We start from the raw sequence: 25,024 nt of genomic DNA on the forward strand, positions 1-25,024 counted from the left end.
AAAAAAGGCTGCACTCTGATTATACCAAAGCAGGTGGAAACAGGAAGTTGAGAAACTCATAAAAATTATAAAGATTGGCAGTTTGAATATTTTAAAGGATGTAACCATAAACCCTAGCCCTTTTTTCTCTTTAGAGAAGTTTCTTGTATTAACAAAGATGTCTAATTTCTGTGTCACGGTTTAAAGATACTTATTGTGTCTTCTTTCAGTACATTTTCTGTCCAGTAAAACCCAGACACTGGGTGTACAGCAGCTTTGAAAAGAGAGCCTTTGCCTATCACTGGGGAATGCACTCCATCAGAGCTCATTTATTATTAATTATCTATCTAGTAAGAGTTTTGGTGTTATTTTATTAAGCTTAATTGTTTTGCTGGTTTTTCTGTCTATAGAAAAGGGTCACTAGATGATGGTTTAGGGCTGGTGCTTACAGGTAACCTGAGAAAGTTCAGATATTGAGGTATCAGTGGTCACTCCATCACAGGTACTGTAGTGCTCATGATTCTGGTGTAGGCCAGCCCTATGCGAGCGACCTGTGCTGCGCCTGTCTAGCTGGGACTCCAGGCTGCCTCCAGCCGAATGCGCAGCAGGGTTTCGAGCCGGGATTGGCAGGGGGCCAGGTTTAGGACTGGAGTTTCAAAACTTCGGGAAGAACGGGGTCTGGAGCTGTAGGTGCGATCGGTACCTGCCCGGAGCGGAGCGCCGGGCTCAGCCCCTCGCGGGAGCTCCGCGCCCACCGCCGGCTGCGCACACCCAGCCCGGCCCTCCCGGCCGGACCGCGGCCTTTGCCCGCGGCCGGGCAGCACCCGGAGCCTCGAGCTCCGCCCCGCCACTCCCGGGGCCCGGCGCCGATCGCACTCGGGCCGGCGGCGCGATCCTTCTCCGCCCCTGCTCGGCGCAGCGAGCGGGTGAGTGCGGAGCCGGGAGCGGGGCCCGGGGTCCGTCCTGCCGTGAGGGAGCGGAGGTGCCGGGCTGGGCCGAGCAGGGAGGCGGCGGGAGCGCCGTGCCGGGGGGAGCCCGCGGGCCGCAGCGGCCTCGCCCAGCGCGGCCGGGGTCGTGGCCCTGCTCCCCCTGCAGGGCCGGGTCCCTTGGCCCCGGCGGGTGCAGCAGCGGCGGCCTCGGGGTCCCCTGCGGCTGCTGAGACCGGCGCTGAGGGGCTCGCAGGCTCTGGAGCCGGCTGGGGCACCGCCCGTCGAGCTCGCACACGTGCATGGGTGGAATGCTTAAGCTGCTGATCTGCGGCCAGCTGTTTAAGGAATAGTTGCAATGATCTGTACTTCTTGCCGGTAGGACTTTTCTAACTTCATTTATTCCAACTTCCTTCAATAAACTGGTTCGATGAAGTGGGCAGTCTGCGGAGCTTAGCATCTGGTAGGTGCCCCGGAGAGGAAGAAGCTGCAGTTGTCCTGAGTGCCTCTGCATGAACCGCCGTGCTTCGCTTAAGTGTTTGTTCTAAGCTCTAGTTGAAATACTGAGGTGCTGAGCTCTCCTGCTCAGTCTTAACTGTGATTTTTTTAAAGTGCATTTTCCTCAGTATTAAACAGACTTATTCTAAAAACATGCAAACAAATAGAGTGAAAGGAAAAAGAGATTTAAGAATGGAGGTCCATATTTTTGAGTAGCTGCCTGCACAGATGATAAGCAGCCTTCTAAAGTGAAACTAACTTATTCTGGAGTTGGGTGTTTTGTTCTGAATGGGGAGAGGATGAAAAGAAAATGTCTGCATCTTGGAAACCTTCTGTAAAAATTATTAACATTTGTTTTACATTGGATGCCTCTGAGATTTTTCTGTCTCTGTCCCAAATTGTAACTGTAAGCATTAATAATGGGCCATTATAAAGAATTCAGGGGACACAGACATGAGGGATGTCAAGATAGCACAGAAAGGTTCAGAATGAGTTGCACAACTACATCTAGTGTCGTGGAGAATTTTTGAAGCTGGCATTGGAAGATTTTCTTGAAAATATTTGAGGTTTCTGGTGTAATTTTGAAACTCTGGTCTGTAAGTACCAGTACAAAAGCTGTAATTCTTGCCTGATAACTCCAGGATTTAATATTATAATTTTTGCCTTGAAGACTAACCCAGGCATTTAAATAAATATAAATTCTGCCTCCTGTAATTGTTGCTGGTGCCTTTCCTTATCTCCTAGCTTCCCACTTAATGAAAGATGTCAGCAATTGGAGCAGTGTCCTCCTGCTTCTGTCTCCGTCCTGGTGTGTGGTTGCTGAAACCAGGAATGCAGAAGATGAGCTCCTTTGGCTTACACACAGCAGCCAGGTGTGCTGCCAAGGATTATTATGAAGTACTTGTGTTGGGTGGAGGTGCTGGTGGAATTGCCATGAGTGCTCGGATGAAGAGGAAAGTGGGGGCAGCAAATGTGGCTGTTGTTGAGCCAAGTAAGGTGAGTCTCCCTCTGCTGTAAAGCACTGTAAAGAGTAAGCATTTTACATGTGACCAGATGGGTCTGATTCTCATCCCTCTCCAGCCCCACGTTTTTAGCTGTGGAAAGTAAGCCAACTAACCATCTTTCAAAAGGTTTTGCATGACATTTGCTTATCCATGAGATTTATGCATCCCTGCAGCTTTGTCATGGAAAAATCTTGGTTATTTATACAGCTTCTTTTGTTAAGAATAATACAATGTTAAGAGTACATTGCTCCCATTTGGAGTGATGTGCCTTCATCTTTAAGTCCCTTTAAACAGTTTTGAAATGTCCATTTGAACCTTTTATTTCAGACTCATTACTATCAGCCACTGTGGACCCTGGTTGGTGGTGGTGCAAAGCAGCTGGCAGTTTCTGGACGTCCAACAGGAAGTGTAATGCCTAAAGGTGTTGAGTGGATCAAATCTCAAGTTACAGCATTGGATCCAGATAAGAACTGTGTCTGGCTGGAGAATGATATCAAGGTAATAATGTAAAAAAAAAAAAGAAAAAAAAAGTTTTTTATTTTATCTCATGAGCTGTCTACTTCCTGCAGATCCCCCTAGAACTGCCTATTGAGCAAGACTCCACCATCTAGGAGGCCAGGAAATAAAACTTAGAAATACTTGATCCTAAAATATTTTTCTAATAAAAATTGCAGTAGATAACTAAGTTAGAATAACATCAACTCAAAATACAATTATCATAAGCCTTTGCCCTGTTTATAGTGAACTGAACAGAAAAGAGAGAATATTTTGCTCCAGATACCTGGGTCCGTGTATAGCAAAGGTTGTGTGTGTAACTCATAATGCAGTTAGCATTTTAACTAGAATTCTTAGAGCTTAACTTATGTTACTAATGCTCCCTATATCTCCTTCCCTTGTGACCCTGTTGCTGTCAGGTAACTGAAATTTACTTTGAGGTAATGCTTTGGTTTCTTTGTCTAAAATACTTTTTTTTCCTTACGCAACAGGTATCTTACAAGTATCTGATAATTGCCCTTGGAATTAGTCTGCATTATGAAAAGGTATTTGTTTTACAGTAATCACATTTATACCAGTTTTAATAGCATCACGTGCATTCATTAAAGTAAATGGCTTTTCAGTATTGTTTTTACTACAAGGTATTGAACACTGCATGAATTAAAGAGCTAGAAGACAAATGACTTTACTCCTAACCCAAATTAGCCTTGGGAAAGTCTTTTCTGACAACTTTGTTGCATCTCTGTGGCAATATCAGCAGATGGGGCAGCAAGTTAAATCTAGAACTTTAAGGCAGCCTGTAATAATGAGATAAGAAGGTATGCTGACTGTAGTCTGAAGCATCTCTAACGTAATGAGAATGAGAAACACGCAGCAGTAGGTAAAATCTGTCCTGCAGAATTAATTTGACCTACCCTCACCTTTCTTAAAGAGTGCACTTCAAAAGGAGCCAGCTGAGTCACCAGGCTTGTGTTTAAATAGGCCCTGGGGCCCTTCCCTTCCGTGAACACTTCACACGGTGGTACTCAGAGGTAAATGTTGGTGCAAGAATGACCACAGTGATGTGTAGGAGGAGGAAAATGCAAAGGCAAGATGTCTGAGCAATTTGACCCTCGTGGTTTTATCCTGATCTGAATATGATGTAGTACCTGACAATATACTTAAGTATCTCTTTGAAAAGCTTTCAAGATGTGTGTAAAGCAAGAGCTGGTCTCAGTTAACTACAGTCTCACACAGATTCTGGCGATTGGGTCGGTGGAAGGAAGAGTTGCAGCATGTTCAGTGACCCTCCTCTCAGTCTTCACATGTATTGCTCCAGCACAAGCTGATAAAAGTAAATTCAGTGTTCACTAGCAGAAGGCATGTAATACAGTTAATCACACTCTGTAATGAAAACTCATAGTACCTCTAAAACAAAAGTGGACACTTTTAAAAAAGGGATGTTTTTTCTTTAGCAAGAGCCTACTCCTGGTGCAGACTGGAACATCCCAAACACATTGCAGCATGTGTAACATGACTCCCATTTTCTCACGGAATTTCTGCAATCCATTATTTTGAAATGGGTACAACTTCCTTCCTCACAAGCAGATGCTCAGCTCATAATAGGAGTAGCAGGGAAATAATAGCTGGACACAGTTTAGTAAAACAAAGTAACCCTAGGCAAATATAGGTGTCTGCAACTGAAAAGTTTCCTTCAGCTTATAAATTTTCGTTTATGTAAACATTTTGTAATTATTATGTAATAATTATGTAAACATTTCGTAAATGTTTGGTTGGTTTGTTTTTTTTTTTACATGATTTTTACTTGTGATGATGTGGCAGTGACTTTATAAATTCTTACTCTGAATTTCAGTCTACAAAAACTTGGGTCTGGGTCTGCACTGAAGACTTATGCTCAGATGTTGCAGACCAAAGTAATTTCACTAAATGTTACATCTACTAAATCATCTACTAAATTCTAAAGGAAATACCTGTTTTATTGCTAGGCCTATTTCTAAAAACACCGACTACCAAGTAAGTATGGGCTTTCTTTCTGGTAAAAACTTCTTATATAGCTATTTCTCAGTCTATATTTAATACTTGTCAATGATGACAAAACTTTTGCCATCTGTACTTGAAACCTTAATTTCTCTTTTCCTAGATCAAAGGCTTGCCTGAAGGTTTTAATCACCCTAAAATAGGTTCCAATTATTCAGCCCAGACAGTAGAGAAAACATGGAAAGCTTTACAAGATTTTAAGGAAGGAAATGCAATCTTCACTTTTCCAAATACTCCAGTGAAGTGTGCAGGGGCTCCTCAGAAGATCATGTATTTGTCAGACGCGTACTTGAGAAAAGTAAGTATTTTACCCTCTCTGCCCGTGCTTGTTCTCACAGTTGGAAGCTTGTTCTAAAGGTTTCATATTATCTTTAAAATGAATATAAACCACATGAGAGTGCTGTGACTCAGGATTATTAAAGTGACAGAGTCGGTTTTTCTATTTTTAATGTATAAGGAATGCAGGTAATGGATTGTACATAAATATTTAGCATATGTTTAATACCAGACAAACTTGTAGAATTCAGAATCCATACTGAAAGAACTGCTTACCCTGCTTCTGGTGAGTGCAGATACAGCTGTTATGAGCCTAATTTATAACTTCACGTGGTGCACCAAAATAACACTGGCTGGAAGTAAGTAATTCTTGTTACTTTAAGTACTTAATAGTTGTTGCCATTTGTCTTTCTACTAGTCTGAGAAGTGGCTATGCTTGCTCCTTGGGGCACATTGTCTCAGCATCAGGAGGAGTCTTAGCCAGGCTGTTAAAGCAAGCTTAGTGGAAGCAAAAGACAACTTCAGGTGGAAGTGTCAGGCTTCATATATGTTTAAGTTTCATGAGCTACCTACTGGGTGAATACCTGAATTATGCATAGAAATGAAGGTTTCAGAAAGCTTTATAACACTAAACTGCTTCAAGCAGTTCCTCAGTGCCTTGCAGCCACCTCTTGTCATAAGTCATTTTTGTGGTGTCTTCAGTACCTCATGCTGAAAGGGGTCTACCTTCTAACATGGTGTGAAATTTTAATTAAATATTCATTAACAATTGACCTGCATGAATAGTTCTGTCAGCTCTTTAGTAGTGCAGCATAGTTCTTTTGTCTCTTCTAGCTTGTCACAGTTTCTTAATAGAAAAGGCTAATTGACTCTCCTCCTGCAGACAGGAAGACGTTCCAAAGCAAACATCATGTTCAACACTTCCCTTGGTGTGATTTTTGGTGTTAAGAAGTATGCTGATGCATTGCTTGAAGTAATAAAGGAGAGGAACATTGCTGTTAACTATAAGCGCAACCTCATAGAAGTTCGGGCAGACAAGCAAGAAGCTGTGTTTGAAAACTTGGACAAACCTGGAGTGACTGAAGTTTATCAGGTCAGGAGCTTTCAGACCCCTCATTTCATTCTATTTCTTTTCCTTGTGTACTGCAAAATAACTTCTACATTGTAATAACACAGTCTGCTTCATTGTGTATTGTTCCTACCCCCTTAGAGTACTATCTCTAACTTTAGCAGAGTATTAAAAATTTTGAAACCAAGGTGGAGAGAAGAAAAAATCTCTCATAAATTATGCCTGGAGTCCAGTATGCCATGGGAATGTGTCAGGTGTGTATGGAGGAAGGCAAATTGCTTCCAAATGGAGTTGCTTGGTAAGGTCCATGTTAATTAAAGGATGCACTTGAAATTTGAGAACAGATTTTCATTCTATATACTTGTGTTTAAAAAACCAAACAGACACAAACCCAAGAAACCCTCTCTCCACACTGTACTTATTGCCTTATACCAACAGATAGAGTTTGCTGTGATGAACTAACCACTGAGTGCCTTTTCTTTCTGTTTAGTATGAAATGCTTCATGTCACACCCCCAATGGGGCCACCTGCTGTACTCATCAACAGTCCTGTCTCAGATGAAAGCGGCTGGGTGGATGTAGATAAGGAAACCCTACAACATAAAAAGTATCCTAATATCTTTGGTATTGGAGACTGCACCAACCTTCCAACATCAAAAACTGCTGCAGCTGTAGGTAAAGTTGCATGTGTATGTTTGTGTGTGTAAATGACAAGAGTGGAGTCACATTAAGCTTTTTGTTAGTTTGCTACTCCTGAGGTCATGATTTCAATTTTGAGCTTTCAAAAAGACCAGTCTCATGGGCTGACCAGCTAGCTACAGACCATGTCAATGCCACTAACCCAAGAGTTCTGTTCCAGATACCTCACAGCTGAACTAATTCTATTTTTTGTGTTCACGGAATGTCATAAAATGAACGAAGTATTCTTGTATTACAACATCATTCAGTAATGAACCTTTCTGCTTTATCTTAGCTCCTCATGCATGTGTCACCTAACTGATAAGTCACTTCGAAAAATCACATGTTCTGCCCTTGTAGCCACAGGTTCCACAATTAAAACACTTTTAAGCGTATGGTCTCACAACCAATAAAAGGCAAATAAAAGAGTAGGAAAAACCTCAGGGTATACAGTATGTTATTGATGTAATGTAAGAGTGGGGTAGTCAACTACTTCAGTGAATGGGTCTACAGTTACAGCACTCAAAATGAAACAGAACTTCAGTGTGCCAGAATCTCATGTTTGATAAGACTGAGCAAGTATAGTTTGTCATAGGAGAATGGGCATAGGCTAAAAATACCAGCTCAAGTTTCATTAAGCTTTAGCATGTTCGAAACAGTGAGGCCAAAGCATTAGTCCATTTTTTTTTAATCTGGGACAGTAAACTTACATGCAAATTCAATTGCAGCTGAATTGTCCAACAAAATGCCTGGCTACTACTGTTTGCTTTACTAATGACAATTGCTGCCTGAAACAAAGTCTTAGTACACTTCTTTTTCTTTCTTATTTAGCTGCACAGTCTGGAGTCCTTGATAGAACCATTTCTCTGGTAATGAAGAACAAGTTGCCAGTTAAAAAGGTACTTTCTCTTAGGGAGAAATTCTCTTGAATGTTTTCTCCCTTCTTACACAGGAAGTCTTGCAAGCAGCTGAGCGTGTGAAGCGGAAGGCAGGAAAGGCTTTGCCTCCGCCGCTGTGGTACTAAATGGCTACAAGCTGCATGTCAGAGGAGCAATGGAATTGCACAGTTCATGCTCTTGATGCTGCCATTAAAAGTATTATCTGTTTGATTCCCTGACTTCTGAGCTGAGAGAAGGTTAAATGCTGATTAGTCTGGGTTTTTCATCAGTACAAGTGACTTATTTACACTGTTAAGGTAATCCCTGTTCCAGAAAAACTCTTGCAAACTTGCTTCTCCTGTATAGGACATGATCTTTTAAAGAGTTAAACAGAAGCTTTTGTACTACACTGTGTTAAGCCTATAAATATGTTCAAATTTGTCCTTGAGCTTTTACTTTCATTTTACACATGGCTTCCTTGGGGTACTAACCCAAATATCCTGCATTTCTCTGGAAATTCTCACTAGATTAAAGATAGTTTGCCTGTTAAAGTAAACACCAGCTCTCATCCATATCTTCTGGTCACCTGTTCCATTAGTTACAATAACCAACAATTAATGACATTATGCCCTATTGTTCTAGGTTAGGTCTAATTTAAGCAATGTTGTTAAGCAGATCTACATTTGAAATGGAATGGCTTGGTATTATGGTCATTAAACCATAACAGGTCTAGCAGCCTTCCAACTTCACTGGTATTTACACTGTAAATGCGGAAGTCTCCTAGGAAGTTGTTTGGAAATGTGAATTTTAACCATGCCTTGTAAAATCTCAGCATTTAGGCTTTGGTCAGAATAATGAAAAGTGGTGTTTTTCATTGCAGTATGATGGATACACTTCCTGCCCCCTAGTAACAGGCTACAACAAGGTGATTCTGGCAGAGTTTGACTACAATGCTCAGCCTTTGGAGACCTTTCCCATTGATCAGAGTAAGGAGAGAGTAACCATGTACCACATGAAAGCTGATATGATGCCTCTGCTCTATTGGAATGCACTACTTAAGTAAGTATTGAAGAAAAACAATCAGGTATAGACACCTGTTCTGACTTAGTTCCTTGCCAGAATAGAAGCAAAGTCCATCCTTAGTTGTGATCAAAACAACCCCCTAACACTTATCTCTTAACAGTATTAACTCTTAACTTTCCCCAAGCCCTACTTCAGTAGTATGTGAAAGAACTTTCTCTGCTTCCAGGGGATACTGGGGAGGACCAGCTCCTTTCAGGAAGCTCATGCATCTGGGCTTGAAGTAACTGCTGCTTCTCAGTGTTGGTTATAACCTCCCAAAGAAATGGACTGTTCTCACACTGGATCAGTACATATCTTCCCTCTTGGAATACCTGGCAGACATTTAATTTTTTTTTAAATCAAGCTTTTGTCACTAATTCCCTTTCCTCCTACTGTGGATTAAGCCTTCATAGTGCTCTTTCCCTGCTCTTCTGTGTAAACTGAGGCATTAAACTGCTCCTGTGTTTACCCAGGAGTCTCAACTTGCCTTACCCTACAGGTTACTACAGGAATTGCTATAACAATCAATACTTCTAAAGCTGTTATGTAAGATTTTCTTCCTGACCCTAAAGTGAATTGTCTGCATCCAAGATCAGTGCATGCACTGGATTTAACAGTGATTCAATGCTAGTAAAATGGCCTGACAACTCTCCTGTTGTACTCTCATTTTTGAAGAGCATTAATCCTAGTTTCTGAGCATACCTGCTGCCTAATTATTACAGGAATGCAAGCAGAGTTGTGAAAGGAAAGAAGTCAAAGCAATGTCTGTGTATATGGATACACACTCTCTCCTAGGATAGTTGTGCCACTGCACATCAGTTCCACTATAATCTTTTAACCTGTGACACTAAGAACATCACAAAAAGAATCACCTCAGAACACATACTAGACTGAAATCACAGACAAGGGGGAAGTGCTTTTTAATTATGACCATATAGAACTCAGTTTTCAAGGGAAAGGTTGAACAAAGTTGAATTTAAGAGTTGAGTCTTCACAGAAGCTGGAACTTTAGAGGCAGTCAGGTAGACAGCATGGAGCAAACGGGAATCATCTTCACTTGCAAGAATCAGCAGCAGCAGCTTATTTCTAAACAGAAAGATAAATGTGAACGTATTTCAAGTTACAGCTTCATGCTTTTTCAACACAGGCTTTAAAAGGGTTGCCTTTGAATTTTAAGTACAAACATGAACATATACCTGGGTGTTAAGTAGTTCTTCAATCTTATTCTGGATCTGCCCATACACATCATTAAACAGCTCCTCCTTTGATTTTGTCCCATTCAAATGCACTTAAAAGGAAGTAAAATAAGAGAGCAATAATAGAATGTCTCTCTAAGGTAGTCAGATCCTAATTTAAAAAGCATGCACCCAACTGGTATCAGAGAAATGTAGTCCCTCCACCTGCTTCATTCACTCCTCTCATGCATCTAACCAGAATGTAGTGCACAGGTTTGAAAAGCAATCTCAAAGTGCTTTTGTCATTAAAGACTTACCCACATCAACTCCAAGTTCTTCCATTATCTTCCTGTGCTTTACATACATAGGCCAAACGTGGCCGTCAAACAATCCAGGTGGATCTGGTACAGTGTAACTCCTTGAACTGTAAATTAAGGAAGGTATTGTTACTCACAAGTAGTCAAGTAACAGTTCAGGGAAATGACAGCTCCTTCACTGGGTTTCTCTACACATTAGCCTGAGCCCATTGATTCCAGTTTGGTTTCTGAGCTTATCAAAAGTTAGTAGTTAGCAAGAGCTGCAAGCATCAAGTTATGCAAGTAAGTTGAAATTTGATGTGCAGGCCCGAAGTGTTCAAAATGCAAAGAGAGTTCCTAAGACCGACTGATCTAAATAGTGATGAATAAGCTCTTAAAAGCTTTAGCAGAACTCTGGGTAAAATAGCTGTCTGCTTATTCCTCTTGAAATGTAACATTAATACTTTTCATTTGCAGTAAGAACACTGTATGTGTGCATACATACAGCCAAATGTAAAACCTCAAGTAGTGTGAGATCTGGGAACTCTGGAAAACCAGCAGGGGAGAAAGCCTAGTAAAAGGTCTGTGCAGAAACTGAGCATTACATACACAACACAATAGTTTGGTTGGAAATTTTAGGTCAGAAGGAAGCTACAGTCTCCTAACACAGCAGCTACATTTGCCTTTATTCCTTCTCATCTAAAATCTTCAGAGAAACCAAGTCTTGAATGGAGTAAGATGTTATTTGGCTAGCAAGGGAACTCAGACTTACCTTCTTCTCCTTTTACACTCTTCATATGGAATGGAAAGGAAGTACCGATGGTGGAACACATCAATCAGTGGCCTGAAAGAGACACGTGTTGGTTACACCTCAACTAATTACTAGCAAAACCCAGAAAAGTACAACTATACCCATTTCCTGTACTTAGAGTGACCTTTAGACTTGTGACACCTAAACTTGGCTGTAGTTAATGCCAGCTGTTAATTCTTGGTTTAGAACAGGTAGTTTTATTCCTCTGGAGGCTTGCCCATCACATAAAATAATGTAAAAATCAAAATGTATGAAGGCATAATTGATTACCTGTAAGTGTAAAGCAGGAAGCCTTCAACAATAAGAATGTGGATTGTTTCATCTCCTCCCTCCTTATCTTCCAAGATCTGGGTATCCAGTGTGTTGTTGATCCCATGAGAACGTTCAAACTTGACTGGGTTTTTTATCCAAGCATTTATGGTACTCATCATAGCTTCCATATCTAATGCACTAATCACTAAGACAAAACAGACAACTATTATTAAGAAGTAATTAAATATAATCTAATAATGCAGTCAGTGCAAAACAGTTCACTTAAAGAATCAGAACACTCTTTAAGTTTTTGAGTTATGCTTTGGTAACACTAACAGAGGCTTACCATCATACTGTTTAAACCCATCTTCAACTTCTATTTCATCTTGGGGCTGAAACAGTAACAAGAAAAAAAAAAAAAAAAACCTGCTTGGTCAGAACAGCTACTGAGAAGCTTAATACCCCTTTCAAAGCAAGATTCAAGATGCAAACCCTGAAGCTACGAAGGGGAATCTTAACCCTCCACCAGGTTCCTTTGCATGCAGATAAACCAGCAGTACGAGGCTCAGATAAAGCCGCCTGCTCCTCTATCTTTCCACGGACACGAGCACAGCGCTCCACGGAAAGCCATGGGGACCCGCTATAGCGCAGACTTATCCGGCAGGCGCACGGCCCCGCCAGGCAGCGCAGGAGCCGCGGGCAGGGCGGCGCAGGAGCCGCGGGCAGCGCGCCAGCAGCGCGGGCGGACGCCCGCGGGGGTCACCCCGCGCCCTCCCGCGGCCGGCGGGCCCGCTCACCTTGAAGAAGTCATCCTGGTGCACCACGCTGCAGTTGGGCAGGGCCCGCATCAGCCGGCGGGTCAGCGTGGTCTTGCCGCCGTTGGTGACCCTGCGGCGAGAGCGCGGCCGTCGGGAAACGCCACGTGGGGGCCGTGTCCACCCCCCACCCCCACTGCGGCACCGGGAGGGGCCGGGATGAGAGACCCGAGCCCGTCCCGCACCCCGAGCCGCTTCCCCCGCCCGGTCCCGGCTCTCACCCGCCGATGCCGATGATGATGTTCATGGTGTGTCCGGCGGCCGCCCGGCCCGACTCCTACTGCCTGTTTCTGAGGGGCGGGGGGGGGACCCGGTGTCTCCGGTACCGGCCGTCTATGTGCCTGAGCCGGGACCCGGGCAGGGGGAAGGAAGGGGCCGGAGAAAGAGGAGAAGGTGGAGAGGGGAGAAGCCAAACGTCAACTGCTGGGCAGCGCCATGGTCGCTCAGAGCAGCAGCAGGGCCGGTCCGCGCCGCGCCGCGCGCTCCGCAAAGAGGGGCGGTGCTTGCGCGCGCGCGCCTTCCCCTCGCGCGCCGCCGCGCCCATTGGGCGGCCGCCTCCGACGCGCAGCCAATAGGAAGCGGCGTGACGCAGGCGGCTCGCGATGATTGGCCGGAGCGCGCTCACTCACGCCCGGCCGTGTTACAGCGTGGCCGCTGGGGGGCGCCCGAGGGCCTCCGCGCCGGGGAGGGGCGGGGGCGCAAACGTGGGAGTTTGGCGCCCCCTGGCGGCTCTGGCGGCGCAGCGCGGGGCCCCGCGCTTCCCTCCGGCCCCGCGAGGGCGGAGCTGCGGCAGGGTCGGGCGCTCGGGCCTACCGGCGGCTCGGCTGGGTCCCGCTCCGGACACCGGCCCGGTTCTGAAGTGAGGAGCTGCGCTGGGGCCGCGACCGGCCATGGCTCCCCGCGAAGGCGCGCGAGGCTCCTGAGGGAAGGCCGCGAACGCGCGCGGTGCGCAGTGCGCCCCCTGCCGCTGTCGCCGGCCCCGCGAGCAGCGCTGCGGGCAAGGTCACGGCGCGGCCCCGGGGCGGCTCGGCACGGAGCGATTCTCTTCTGCAGCCCTCTCTAAATGAGGGCAGTTCCCTGCTTTTCCTGCTTCCATCATATGCTTTTCCTTGGCAGTCGTGTTTGCTCATCAACCATGCCTGAGGAATTCTATCTTTTCTTGTTAAGGCTTTTATTATCATTTTATGATAATAAAATGATGATTTTATGATGATCATAGCTATGATCGAATTTATGATCATAGCTTTTTTTTAGTAACACTTAATTTTGTAATTTACAAGCCAGTTAATCCATTCAATGTGCTTACATTATCAGTGGTGGGTGTGTTGCCAACCATTTGCTTGCTTTTCATTATTCTTACTATTTTTCTTTTCTGGTAAGACTGCAAGCAAACCTCAGTTGATTCCTTTTGCAGTTGTTTTTAACTTCCAAACAGAACACATAATTTAGTCTCTTGACTTTTTTTCTTTTTTGAGGGGGAATGGACGCTTATTTGGAAAAACCTTTTTATTTTCCTTTTGAGATTAAGGTAATTTAGCTCATTTTTACTTTGAAATAGAAGAGCTGCCTTTGTGGTTTGGGGGGTTTTTATGTGTGTGTGTGGGTGGGGGTATTGTTTGGTTGGTTTGGTTTCGAAGAGTCATTTTTTAAATATGTCTCTCTACCTAGCTTTGGAAAGAAGGATGTCCTCATAGTCACACCCACACCCCAATTTCTTAGGTTAAAATCCTACACACCTAGATTATTGAAGAGCTCAGGTAAAACCCTACTCTCAGCTTTCTGTGAAGCTCCAGGATGGCAGACCAATATATACATTTATGCTACATAACAGCATCATTATGTAGTTTGAGGAATGCATCCCAAACTCAGACTGTAATCTGTACATACACTGGTAAAATCAGGATGCTACTTGCAAGCAGCTAAGCTCACTCCACAGCAGGATTTTAGCTGCTTGGCTCCAAGGTTCTTCCAAATTCTTGGTAATTGTTTTGTACTCTTCACCTTTTACCAAGCAAGATGTACTCTTCAAGTTTCATGCTCAAAACTAATACTTGAAATACAAGTTTTGCTGTCTTTTGCCACAGCTTGTCATTCAAATATATAAACATACAAGCGTTTGAGGATTTTAATGTGATGTTGATGTCAAATGAGCAAAGGAGGGATAATGAACAAATTAGAAGCACGGTGGTTTTTAGCAAGGCATTTAGGCTGAAATGCACTGCTTCTTGCATGAACTCAGTATTGACAGAGCTGGAATAAAAATGACAACAAGTGGGCCCAGCAGTAATCCCGGTTTAACGCTGATTCGGGGCAGGGGGATGGCAGCCTGGGCCCGATGTGTGACAATACACACTAACTCTACCCTCGTTGTCTGCACTAACAGCTCGAGCCAAGGATTTTGCATGATCTGACCTTGAGTCTAAAGGCCAGCTGGGAAGAATAAATATGTTTAGTGATGTTATTTATCACTATTATCATCCGTCTCTTATCTATGCAAAGAGAGTTCTTTTGGTTTGATTCAAGCAAATATTTTCCCTTGATAGTTTGTAAGTAAAATACAAGAAGATTTTTGAATACCTTTTAATTCATAGCAGTGGTAGATTGCTACACTCAGGGAAGTTTATCTCAACATTCACAAATCTCTGGGGCACTTTAAGGCCCCGGGGTCCAGCAGGGCTGTGCATCCTGCCAGCGCATCCAGCATCCGTGTCTGCGAGTGCTAGCCATTCCCAGGCCCTTTGTCTCCTCGCCTCGATGATACTGCTGCCATGGTGAAAAACAGAGAGAAAGAACAACAGGATATTGTCCCGTTCTGGTCTGCGTGCCAACTGTGACAAAATGTTGTTTTCTCCTTGGTTTGGGGATTCTTGTTGGCTTTTACTTGTCCTGGGTGAGCCTGAAAACGTTAAGATGTTTTTAAAATTTTTCCAGTTAGTGTGGAAACCTTGAGTGTCTGGGAGCAAGGTGGTGTCCCATGCCCTGGCACAAACATTCCTGTCCTGGGGGATGATTCTCTGAGTCATGCAGAGGAAAAGAAGCGTTCTGATGTGAAAGACAACAGGAAGGCGTTCAGCACGCTGTGTGCCAGCAGGACACCTGCAGAGCTGCCGCAGGGGTGGAAGTGAGCCACAGGCTGCATGGAGAGTGCTGAGAAAACTGCACGGCTGCACAAATCTGACGCCAAAGCAGGGCTCTATTTTTGGCCTCGGCTCTGCGTTTCTGACACCTGTAGGGACGCGTGAAGCGCACACGAGCCTTGTGCAGCACCTCCCGGAGCGGAGGAGCCGCCGCAGGGCACGGGAGCGCAGCGGAGCGTTCCTGCTTAGCCAACAGGATTAATTATAACCCAGGAATATGAACCGTAAATGTGCTGAAGCTGCCAAGACGGGAGCTGGGTGTGTGCCAGCGCCTGAATGAGGACACACCATCCCGTCAGGACTCTCCGGGAGCAGCGGGCAGCACCGAGGTACGCGCGGAGCCCCACGGAGGGAGATGGACAAATGGGGGTGCGGCAGGAGGACGGTAGGCGTTCAGCTGTTGCTTTGGGATGGGCATGGTGTCTCAGTCAGTCTGCTTTCAAAATAGGGGATCTCTGGGGGGTGACACACTTCATGATTTTAAAGAAAATCTTATCTTTGATGGGGTCTCATTAACATGCAACAAACCCAAAAAATCTGCAACTAATGTGAGGTGCTGGCAAAAGCTTTGACTTCTGCATGTTTTTATGGTTGTGTGGACCACTGTCCCTTCTGGTGGTGATAAAGACCGTTGTGAGAGCATGAGGCGAAAAATGATGATTGAGGCAGAGAACGAGTTGTGTTAAAACCACTTAGGATAAACCGGAGTGGCATAAGACACATTCTGCAGAAATGTATCCTATAGGCTACCTAAAACAAAGGGGCAGACATAACAAATGCTTTGAAAGATAAATGGCAGAAATTTTAAGAAATCTGCTTGAAGTGAGACGTGATGGAATGTTAGAAAACCACAAAGGTGAAAGAAATAGATGTGCTAATAACATAATTGTGGGACTACATAAGAAATGCCCATGAAGGAGGAAGCTTCTGCTGGTTGGTTGTGAAAGGTTTAGTGGGGTTTCAGGAAGACTGAATTGATGAAACTATACCTTCTGTTACGCTGTAAGCTTTAATAAAGTAACAAAACTTCCTTTAAATGAACATGTTGTAATATTGTTTTAATGATCTGGGGTATGAAAAAGTTAATTTTAAAATCTACTCTATAACCCATGATTTGATTTGAAGGAAGATACGTTTACTAAAAAAAAAAAGTCAGTAACTACTAAAAGCTGGGCTGTGTCCTGGCTTCAGGGCACTTAGAGTCAGTGAGTTTCCTGGTTGTGTCTCCAGTTCAGGATTGCTATGTTAATATTTTTATACATTCTGGGAAGCTCTAAGCTCTGATGAATGGTTTCTCTTGCTGGTATGCATGGCTTTTCTCTTCTCTTTTAAGGGCTATTTGGAGTTGTAGAAGGCTCTTTGCTTTGAGCTTTTCCATATCTAAGAAGAGTAACTGTATCATATGTAAGGCCAAAACTTTCTTTTGCCTCAGTTTGTAAATGTTAAAAGGTCAATCTGTTCAAAGCTGGTTTCTTGCAAAACAGTAAATAATTCGTAAGTATTGGTTAGCTCTGCTTGCAACCAGATCATGGACTGTTAAACAAGACTTGACTTAATTCTAGCATTGTTTTTATTACATTTCTATAAAGAACTTACACTACTCTCTGTGAGTAAATATGGAGAGTTCTTAACCCTGATTTCTGACATGAACATGAATTAATTTTAAATTGATGCTTCTCTACAGATATGTTTAAAAATGTAATAGTCTTGGTTTAGTCTTATGAACTGCCTACTGCTCAATAACTCTTATAAAACATTGATATATTTTAATATGAATTTAAATAATAATCTCTTTGCAGGTATACTTATAAGATGCATTCTGTGATCTCTACCAGTGAACCTGCACAAGCAATTCCTTTCTAAGCTCACTCTAGGAACTGCATCTTGGTCCTTGTACTGCTTGAACTCCCAGAGAAATAATTACACAAGGCCTATTACCTACTGAGAAATAAAATGACTGAGTTCCTGGTTTGTTTTAACTGGTGCAATGGTGAACAGCCCCCGCCGGTAGGTGGATGCACAACTGCCACCCTTTATCAGATTTGAAATTTTGTCTTTCAGTTACGTGGAAAATGCTTTCGTTTTCCTGTTGTTTTGATTAGTTTGGGCAAAGTAATGCAAAAGCTAAAACCAGTCCTGTTAAACTATGTTTGAACTGTGTGTGCTTTGCCAGAAACTTAGACTGTATGACTGCTTGCAGTTTTCAGGCCCTGACTTTCCAATATTAAAGAAAGCTTTTGCTAAAATTCAATTAGCAGTAATAAAAGTGACTTTCATCATGTCTTACTGCAAACAGTCTGAAACTTCAGCCCTGTTGCCGTGAGGTGTCATTACGGGTCAGTACTGGCTATCTATTTTTGTCTTGGCTACTTGTTTCTGGCTGAAAGCTGCTGATGTTTTCTGAATAGAGACCTAAGATATCTTTTTGTCTCATAGAAGAGGCGTCGGAGACTGGACCGGAATATGATAGGAGAGCCAATGAACTTCGTACACACGGCGCACGTCGGGGCCAGAGAGATGAGTGGTGACTATTCCTCAGTAAGTGTGCACCTCTGGGAAAAGCACAAATCTCCCCTCAGTAACCTGTAGAGCAGGGAGCTAATGAAATACTAGCTAATTGTAAGAGAGAGAAAAATCTGATTTTTTTTTTTTAATCAGTAGAATAGCATCAGAACAGAACTTTTGGTTTGTAAACATGAGATAGCGTGGGAGATACACTGAGCAGGAAGTGCTCATTTCCTCAGTATCTTTACACATGATGAGAACCTATCTTTCACATGATGAGATTCTATGGATGCACTTGATACTAGAACCTGATCACCTTAAAGTCAAAGCTGTGCCAGGGTGAGGGATGTAAGAATAAGTGGATTTTGTATAGCAAAATGTATCTCAAATGCTGACTTAAAATAGTATTTAACAGTCCTGGATTTAGTTGTTATTTCTCCCTACTACAGTTGGGACTCAGCACTGTAAACATATGACCCGCCTGCCTTTTCAAATTGAAGCTTTTACTAATTGCTCTGGCAACCAGAATTTATAAGATGCATGTCCTAATAAGCTTTTTTTCCTAGGCTGTATCAATTCAGGACCACATGAAGTCTAAAGGTGGCTACACAAATGGCACTTCTGCAACTGTTGAAATATAGGAAACTGAGAGAAGGCTGAAATCTGTTCTGTCCTATGAGGACCCCCTGGACTGTGCTTTCATATTCTCTAAAACCTTGTTATCATGGAGTAGGGAGAGTACCTGAATTAGAAATAGGTCAGTACAAGCTTTGATGTTCTTTGCACTATATCTTCTGAAGGAGTTATTTTAAATTATCCTTAAAATGGTCTGTCATGGTAGTGTTGTAGTAGCAACTGTAATTCGTCACTGTGGATGACTTCCTAGCTCTGTCCCAAAAACCTCTCAAATCTGTCATGTAAGATGGGATTGGAAGTCAGTATGAATTGTCTGGGATTTTGGCATCTGTCTTTTTCTCCTCTCAGGAAATGCAGAGGTGATTTAATTGGAAGGTATCGCATGTTTTCACTTCTTACATGGGCTAAACTGAGTTGCTAAGTACGATCTTGTGGCTGTCAGATAACTTTGGATCTGTTTTTTAGATACATTACAACCTAATGCATAAATCTTTGGTATTTTTTTTATGTCTTTTGATGGTGAATGAACTCTAATATAAGATAGCTAGCTGAGTCTGCGAAACACAGTGAAACTTCTGCCTTGCCAAAATAACACTTTTGTATCTAAAAATGGAGCTTTTGCAAACATTCTGACTCTCAAATGAGACTTAGAATAAGAAATGTATCCCTAAGTGACTGGGCTGCCTCCCATCCATGCACACACACTGCTGTGACTGGCAGCTATTACTACAACACAGCTAATTTCACCTACCAGTTAACTTCCAGTGGTGCTACAAGATGCTCACAACTGTGTGCTAGTTTTGCATGCCTACCACTGAATTTTAAACTAAACATATTTAAGATCTCTCTCTTTGTTACCTCTCTGTAACAGTAACCACACAGGACTTCAAGGGATATCTTGCTTGTCTTTCTGGCTCCTTCCTTTCAAGATTGTCTGTTTTTATATGAAATAAATTTTTTCTTGCATGCGGTGTAAGTGATACGGCCATGTGAAGGACACACATTTAAAGAATATTGTGAAAAGTTGCAGGAGAATATTAAATGGAAACAGAATTTTGCAGAGTTCCAGCACTTCATAAAGATTTAAATAAATAGCCATAAATATTTAGACATACTCAAACTACAGTTTATTACTTAGTTCTTATTCATCTTTCTATTAAGTGATATGACAAAACTGCTGAAGCAGAACTAGGTTTTTCTTTTACCCAATCACTGACAATTGTTCCCCAACTCAAAATTCTGTATGACTACCACTGTAGAAACTTAGGAAATCTGCTTGCTCTCATGGGATTTACTAAATACAAATGTTTAAATTGCTGCCATATCAGCACAATTTATGCTGGAAGTCAGCAAACTCTTCCTTTGCTCTAGGCAGAAGATCAGTTATGAACTTATTTCCATTTAAAGAAACTTATAGCGGCAAATCTTTTAATTTGTATTATTCTGTTGGTAGCTTGTGATATTTCTTAAATCTAGGTTGCTGGCCTTGCTGAATTGTTAGACTGCTTTTTCTGAGTATACCAGGAAACTAAAACTTGAAAGGTAGCTCTGTGTTTCTGTATATGTTCGAAAAAACAGCTTTTCCCCTCCCCCATGTTTTATCTTTTAGGGCCAAAAAGGAAGAGGGAGTACTACTTAACAGTCAACAGCTGATCATAACATTCTGTAACCACATAAAAGAAATCTAATACCCATGTCTTGCTAGATTCTTACTCTTGAATTAGAATGCACGCCAAATTTAAATATATTTTAAAATTAGCGTCGTTAACTGTACATTTAGCTTTTGCAAGTCTTTTATATTTCTGTCTTCTAACTTCAGATATATTCTAACAGCCTTGTTAAGATACAGAGTTTAAAGAAACTAAATCCTGTATACTTTAGAGGAAGCATAAAGTGACCAAGTTGTTTGAAAGAATAGATTCTAATTCATCTGCTATTATATTGAGTTAATTAATTCAGTCATCTATACCTGCCTAGGAAGAATTGTGATAGGGCAGTTGTCATGAAGAAAATGGGTTGTTTTGTTAACACTGTAAGAAAAGACATTGAACAGAAGTTAGAGTTTCTTGAAGGACCACTCAGTAGATTTAAAATTAGTGGTGTAACTAGAAATAAAGGAGTTGGTGATCATTTCAGTTTGTCTCTCTAAAAATAAATCAACAGAGAATTTGTTATTAAACATTTATTTGGAGAAAAATCCTAGTTTTGATTATGTAAACCAAGTAGCACTATCTGGTATAAAACTAACCTATTTTCATCAGACTATGTAGTATTATATAGGACCACAATAAAGTGCAACATCATTAAAAGGAAATGTTTTGCTATTACATTGAAAGTGTCATTACTTTTAAAAATCTAACAAACATAAACACATGTCCTAGGGCTTAGGTAGTTTTTGTTCTATATTTAGAAACCTTATGTACCTGTAATCTGTCATGTAACTCAGTAGGAGCCTATTTTAGCTATAATAAATATGTTGAACTGGGCACTTGCACTCTTTTCATATTGTGGGAAATCTTGATATTTTCTCTGCACTGAAAACCTGTTGGCTAAGTATATGGATCAGCATGGCTTGAACTTTTATTGCACAGAATGAAATTTCTCCACTAGAGAGCATAGTTTTACATCAAGTTTTCTCGGTTCTATGCAAGCTCTTGCTCCATTGTGGAGTTTGGTGGTTTTTTGAGCTTGACTGAAATAAAATACAGAAACAATACCAATTGATCAAACTTTTAATCTACATTGTAGGCTGTGAAGACCTTACATCAAAACAACCAAGAAACATTACTGCTCCAACTTGATGCCATTTTATGGTTTCTTTTTTAATCAGAAGTAAAATAACTTGCAAGCAGAGCAGGATCAACTGTTTTTTATATAGTCTGGCAGCGTGTCAGCACTGTTTACTTCCTTGAAAAACAAAAATCTGGGATGGGGAGGTATTTTCAACTCTGGCTGTCTTATGCCTTGATGTTCCTGCTAGGCTTTACTGACTGTCCCATAATGGTGCATAAAACCATAGGCAGTATATAGAAAAGGTATTTGTCTTTTTCATGACCTAGTATGTCTTTTCACCTCCTGCAGAGCAGCTTTACACCAGTTACGGGGTGTCAATGCTATGCTCCAATTTAGCCTGTAATATGATAACTTGCAACCCACACATGTGGTACTATTCCTTTGTATGCTCTTGCCATATTGGACTACCAGGTGCTCTTGTAGCTTCCACTCTGTATAGACAAAAACTGTTAAGAGATTAATAAATACCCTTAATGTTACTATGGCAGCAAGAATAACCACCATTCAACAGTGTTAAATTCCATGTTCATGAAATTCATTGTATGTTACTATATATGGTAACACTGAAAAAAGAAACTCCAATCTGTCAGTGAAAGACGATTAAATGGCTGCTCCTGACCATGTCTGGATTTACTTTACTGTCAGCACTGTGACACCGCCCTGAAAACCCAACAGCTGAAGATAAGAATGATCTTGTCTGCCTTTCATAATCTCTGTGGAACTACAGGAAGAAACCAGTGCTGTTTTACAGTGGTGTTAAGATATTCTCTGGGGAGTGGGTTCCTGCAAGGCTTCCAGATACTTTGTGGTTAATGCTTGAAATTCAAAATTTTAGCTGCTTACCTATAAAGTTGAAGTCCTGAGTGCCTAAAGAGATGCTGTAAGCTGCTGGTGCCTGGACTTCTGCAGATAAACTGTCCTTCCTTCACACACAGTAATTTGTCTGACACAGAAGGCCCAAGGTACTTGTATCAGTAGTTTTCCTGCTAATATTCATGTGGTTACAGTGTATGTGTAAAAGGTTTCTCATCCTGTACAGAAGAGGTCCTCTCTAACAACTGGCCTGTTGGACAGTTGTTTCCTCAGCTGAGCCTTAAGCTGTGGAGTTACTTGTGATCACACACAGCTCTGAGCCAGTTTTGTACTTTGCTGTGTGAAAGCATAAAGCCCCCTTGATATTGCTTAGCTCTTCCTACTGCAGGGAAGGTGTTGAAGAGGCTAACAGGCTGATCAGGAACTACAGAAAAAATGAGGTATGGAAGTGAGGGAGATTTAGGCATGGAGAGGCAACGTGGTGTACATTTATGAGGAAGGAGCAGGGAGCAGAGCATGCTCATGTTGACGTTTCTTATCTGCAGTGCACAAGGCAGCTTTGATACCAGTTGGAAAATAGCCATAATATGTACATAATTGGTATATGGAGGAAATCAGGGACTTAAATGCATGACTAAGCTGGGACTTTGAGACATAGATTGCCAATATAACTTTAATGAATGGTAGCATCCTCTTCCTACAGTGGCTTACAAAGCTGTTTTCAGAAAGTACAGAGCCACCCAAAAATGTTGCTGTGGTTTCAGCAGTTGCAGACTGATGTCACATATATGTTTGGAAGACAAGAGGGCTTTTTCTCTTTTTTTCCTCTGCTATATATGAGGTTGCAGATGTTCTAAATGCCAAGGCTGGCTGCACCCAAAGGAACACAAACCAAATAAAATCTAGCATTTACACAAAATAGCAGTAGTAAAAGGGTATCTGCCTTTGGGCCACTGCACAGCGAAACTTCAGGGAAACTAACTAGATCCATCTGATATTCAGATTCCGGGTATTGGGAGGATATGGACAGGTTGGAGTGAAAGGTCATGAGACTTCCTTGTGCCTGAGGAAGTTTGGGTGATAGTTTGTTGGACTCTCTGCAGGCTGAGATGCCGGAAGCTCACCATGGCTACACCAAAATTCCATTAATACTTTTTCTCCTGCTGTTATGTAGAGAATGGAAAGACGAAACAAAATAGTGAAAGCACTTTGAGTAAACAGGGATGTTACTAGTATGTGTTCTTGTGCCAAAAAAGCTCCCAACTTGAGGTGCTTGACACTGAACTACAACTGCTGTTGTCACTTGGGAACTTAGAGATGAGCAAGCTCCTAACTAAAACCTGCGCCCTTTCAGGGAGAGTGGGGTGTACAGGGCACACATGGCCTGGTCTGCACTGCCTAAACCCAGCTTATCAAGGTTTGCATTATGGCTACTGAACACCTTGTGGTTGTCACTTGTTCCATACATTCTGTTCATGTGCATCCCATTAGCATGACCAATATCCTAAAATGATACCCAAAACCTTCATTCAAATGAAGTTCTCTTAACCCAGTTTTAATCTAAGAGAGTAGTAACAGCTGGACAAGAACAACAGCTTTGAGGTGTCTGTTGAGGCCTCTACAATAAATCACTCATGAAATCAAGGCCACAAAACTGTATTGAAGCTACTTTATTCAGTGAACCTATTTAATTTTTTGTTGTTATTAAAACAATATAAATGGGAAGAATATTCTAACAAATTTTAAGTTTTCTCTGATATTTGCATATGAATCCAAACTGAACAAAACCAAGGCTATTATTATTAAGGGCCCACCCTAATTCAGGGGCAAAAGAAGAAGCTGAATTATGTCTTTTACTGTTTTAATATATATGTATATATTTAGACCTTCATCTTAAGTAATGTGTAAGGAAATAAACTGTTCTTTTAGACTGAAATTAGTGTGATTACTCTGGCTTACTGAAAATTTTAAAAATGGACTTAAAATCTACATTTAAATCACTGGGAGAGAATTTGACGTGCTTTTAAAGCTGACATTGGCCTGTACAAGTGGATGACTAATTAATTTCATATTTCTTCATCAAAGAGCTAGAAAAAGTGGTTACAGAATTATTTTTATTTTTATATAATAGTGTATTTACATGCATCTGATCTTGCTGGTGCTTAAGAAATATGTGTACATTTTACATAACTTACCTGAGTCTAAAGGTGAATGAAGACTGTCTTAATAACCAGTAATTAGTGAGCTGTGTCTAATTAAGGATTCATAGATCTGGCAGGACATGGCACTTACTTACAATGGCACTTACTCTAGTCGGAAATCTATTTTTAAAAAATGGATGTAATATATGCAAGTTAGACTCAACATGAGCTGAAGCTGCAGATTAATGGTGAAATACCCTTTTAAATGCAGTTACCCACATTTACCCTTGTAGTCTCTACCACCAGGGAATATTAAAATCTGACTCAATTCCTTTGAGGGTGTGATACAATCTTAACAATGTAATTCAAAAGTAAGGTTTACAGTGCTTCATTAATGTAGCTAATGGGGCCTTGCTGCATAATGGTGTATGAGTAAGGCTTTCACCAGTTTCTTTCAACTAGTTTAAACATTACCTTGAAAATGCATTTAAATTAGTTATTCTCTCTGCTTTATAATATTCAGTGAACTAGGGTATCTCTTCCTTGCAGAAATTACTATTTACTGGTGTTCAGATAAGGCTGTTGGTACATGGGGAAAAGTTGCTAAACATGTGCTTGTATTAATAAATAATTCTTAAATGCTGTCCTTTCTATGTTTTGGATCGCTCTCTTGCCAGGAGAAACAGGTCCATCAGGCTGTTGCACATGTCCCTGTCGCTGCCACGTGTGCCTGTCTCACAGAGACAGCA

General features: G+C 41.8%; 3 protein-coding genes across 5 annotated transcripts; 2 read left to right on the forward strand and 1 right to left on the reverse strand.

Moving 5' to 3' along the window:
- The first annotated feature begins 723 nt into the window (after positions 1-723).
- Positions 724-9,552, forward strand: SQOR (sulfide quinone oxidoreductase). 2 transcript variants are annotated; one of them, XM_032123137.1, is made up of 11 exons: positions 724-905; positions 1,349-1,368; positions 2,148-2,399; positions 2,735-2,905; positions 3,394-3,447; positions 5,043-5,237; positions 6,099-6,308; positions 6,775-6,958; positions 7,793-7,860; positions 8,720-8,898; positions 9,089-9,552. In XM_032123137.1, exons 3-11 carry the CDS (start codon positions 2,166-2,168, stop codon positions 9,144-9,146), a joined length of 1,353 nt encoding a protein of 450 aa, XP_031979028.1. In that variant the 5' UTR covers positions 724-905; positions 1,349-1,368; positions 2,148-2,165; the 3' UTR covers positions 9,147-9,552. The 2 variants fall into 2 exon arrangements, with proteins under 2 accessions (XP_031979028.1, XP_031979027.1); XM_032123136.1 differs by lacking the exon at positions 1,349-1,368 and having other exon boundaries at positions 726-905.
- A 235-nt stretch (positions 9,553-9,787) lies between these two features.
- LOC116450544 (nicotinamide riboside kinase 2-like) lies at positions 9,788-12,760 on the reverse strand. The gene is made up of 8 exons (XM_032123138.1): positions 12,472-12,760; positions 12,233-12,323; positions 11,782-11,827; positions 11,454-11,640; positions 11,145-11,216; positions 10,394-10,500; positions 10,098-10,189; positions 9,788-9,987 (listed from the first exon to the last, which is right to left on the reverse strand). The coding sequence occupies exons 1-8, from the start codon at positions 12,495-12,497 to the stop codon at positions 9,982-9,984; spliced, it is 627 nt and encodes a 208-aa protein (XP_031979029.1). The 5' UTR covers positions 12,498-12,760; the 3' UTR covers positions 9,788-9,981.
- Positions 12,761-13,762: 1,002 nt separating this feature from the next.
- Positions 13,763-23,762, forward strand: LOC116450555 (CDC42 small effector protein 2-B-like). 2 transcript variants are annotated; one of them, XM_032123162.1, is made up of 5 exons: positions 13,763-13,778; positions 15,182-15,772; positions 17,187-17,394; positions 17,824-17,925; positions 18,459-23,762. In XM_032123162.1, the coding sequence occupies exons 3-5, from the start codon at positions 17,341-17,343 to the stop codon at positions 18,531-18,533; spliced, it is 231 nt and encodes a 76-aa protein (XP_031979053.1). In that variant the 5' UTR covers positions 13,763-13,778; positions 15,182-15,772; positions 17,187-17,340; the 3' UTR covers positions 18,534-23,762. The 2 variants fall into 2 exon arrangements, with proteins under 2 accessions (XP_031979053.1, XP_031979054.1); XM_032123163.1 differs by lacking the exon at positions 13,763-13,778 and having other exon boundaries at positions 15,009-15,716.
- The last annotated feature ends 1,262 nt before the right edge of the window (positions 23,763-25,024 follow it).

The sequence above is a fragment of the Corvus moneduloides genome, chromosome 13 (assembly GCF_009650955.1).
Source record: "Corvus moneduloides isolate bCorMon1 chromosome 13, bCorMon1.pri, whole genome shotgun sequence".
Taxonomy (NCBI): Eukaryota; Metazoa; Chordata; class Aves; order Passeriformes; family Corvidae; genus Corvus; species Corvus moneduloides.

What these genes read in the sequence shown, in the direction of transcription:
- LOC116450544 (XM_032123138.1), bottom strand. Translation starts at nt 12,497, where the DNA reads ATGAACATCATCATCGGCATCGGCGG. An exon ending in ATCATCATCGGCATCGGCGG is followed by an intron (nt 12,324 to 12,471) that starts GTGAGAGCCGGG and finishes CTCTCGCCGCAG; the next exon opens with GGTCACCAACGGCGGCAAGA. An exon ending in TGGGTTTAAACAGTATGATG is followed by an intron (nt 11,641 to 11,781) that starts GTAAGCCTCTGT and finishes GTTTTGTCTTAG; the next exon opens with TGATTAGTGCATTAGATATG.
- SQOR (XM_032123137.1), top strand. Translation starts at nt 2,166, where the DNA reads ATGTCAGCAATTGGAGCAGTGTCCTCCTGCTTCTGTCTCCGTCCTGGT. An exon ending in ACAAGTTGCCAGTTAAAAAG is followed by an intron (nt 7,861 to 8,719) that starts GTACTTTCTCTT and finishes TTTTCATTGCAG; the next exon opens with TATGATGGATACACTTCCTG. An exon ending in TATTGGAATGCACTACTTAA is followed by an intron (nt 8,899 to 9,088) that starts GTAAGTATTGAA and finishes CTCTGCTTCCAG; the next exon opens with GGGATACTGGGGAGGACCAG.
- LOC116450555 (XM_032123162.1), top strand. Translation starts at nt 17,341, where the DNA reads ATGACTGAGTTCCTGGTTTGTTTTAACTGGTGCAATGGTGAACAGCCC. An exon ending in ATGGTGAACAGCCCCCGCCG is followed by an intron (nt 17,395 to 17,823) that starts GTAGGTGGATGC and finishes TTTGTCTCATAG; the next exon opens with AAGAGGCGTCGGAGACTGGA. An exon ending in TGAGTGGTGACTATTCCTCA is followed by an intron (nt 17,926 to 18,458) that starts GTAAGTGTGCAC and finishes TTTTTTTCCTAG; the next exon opens with GCTGTATCAATTCAGGACCA.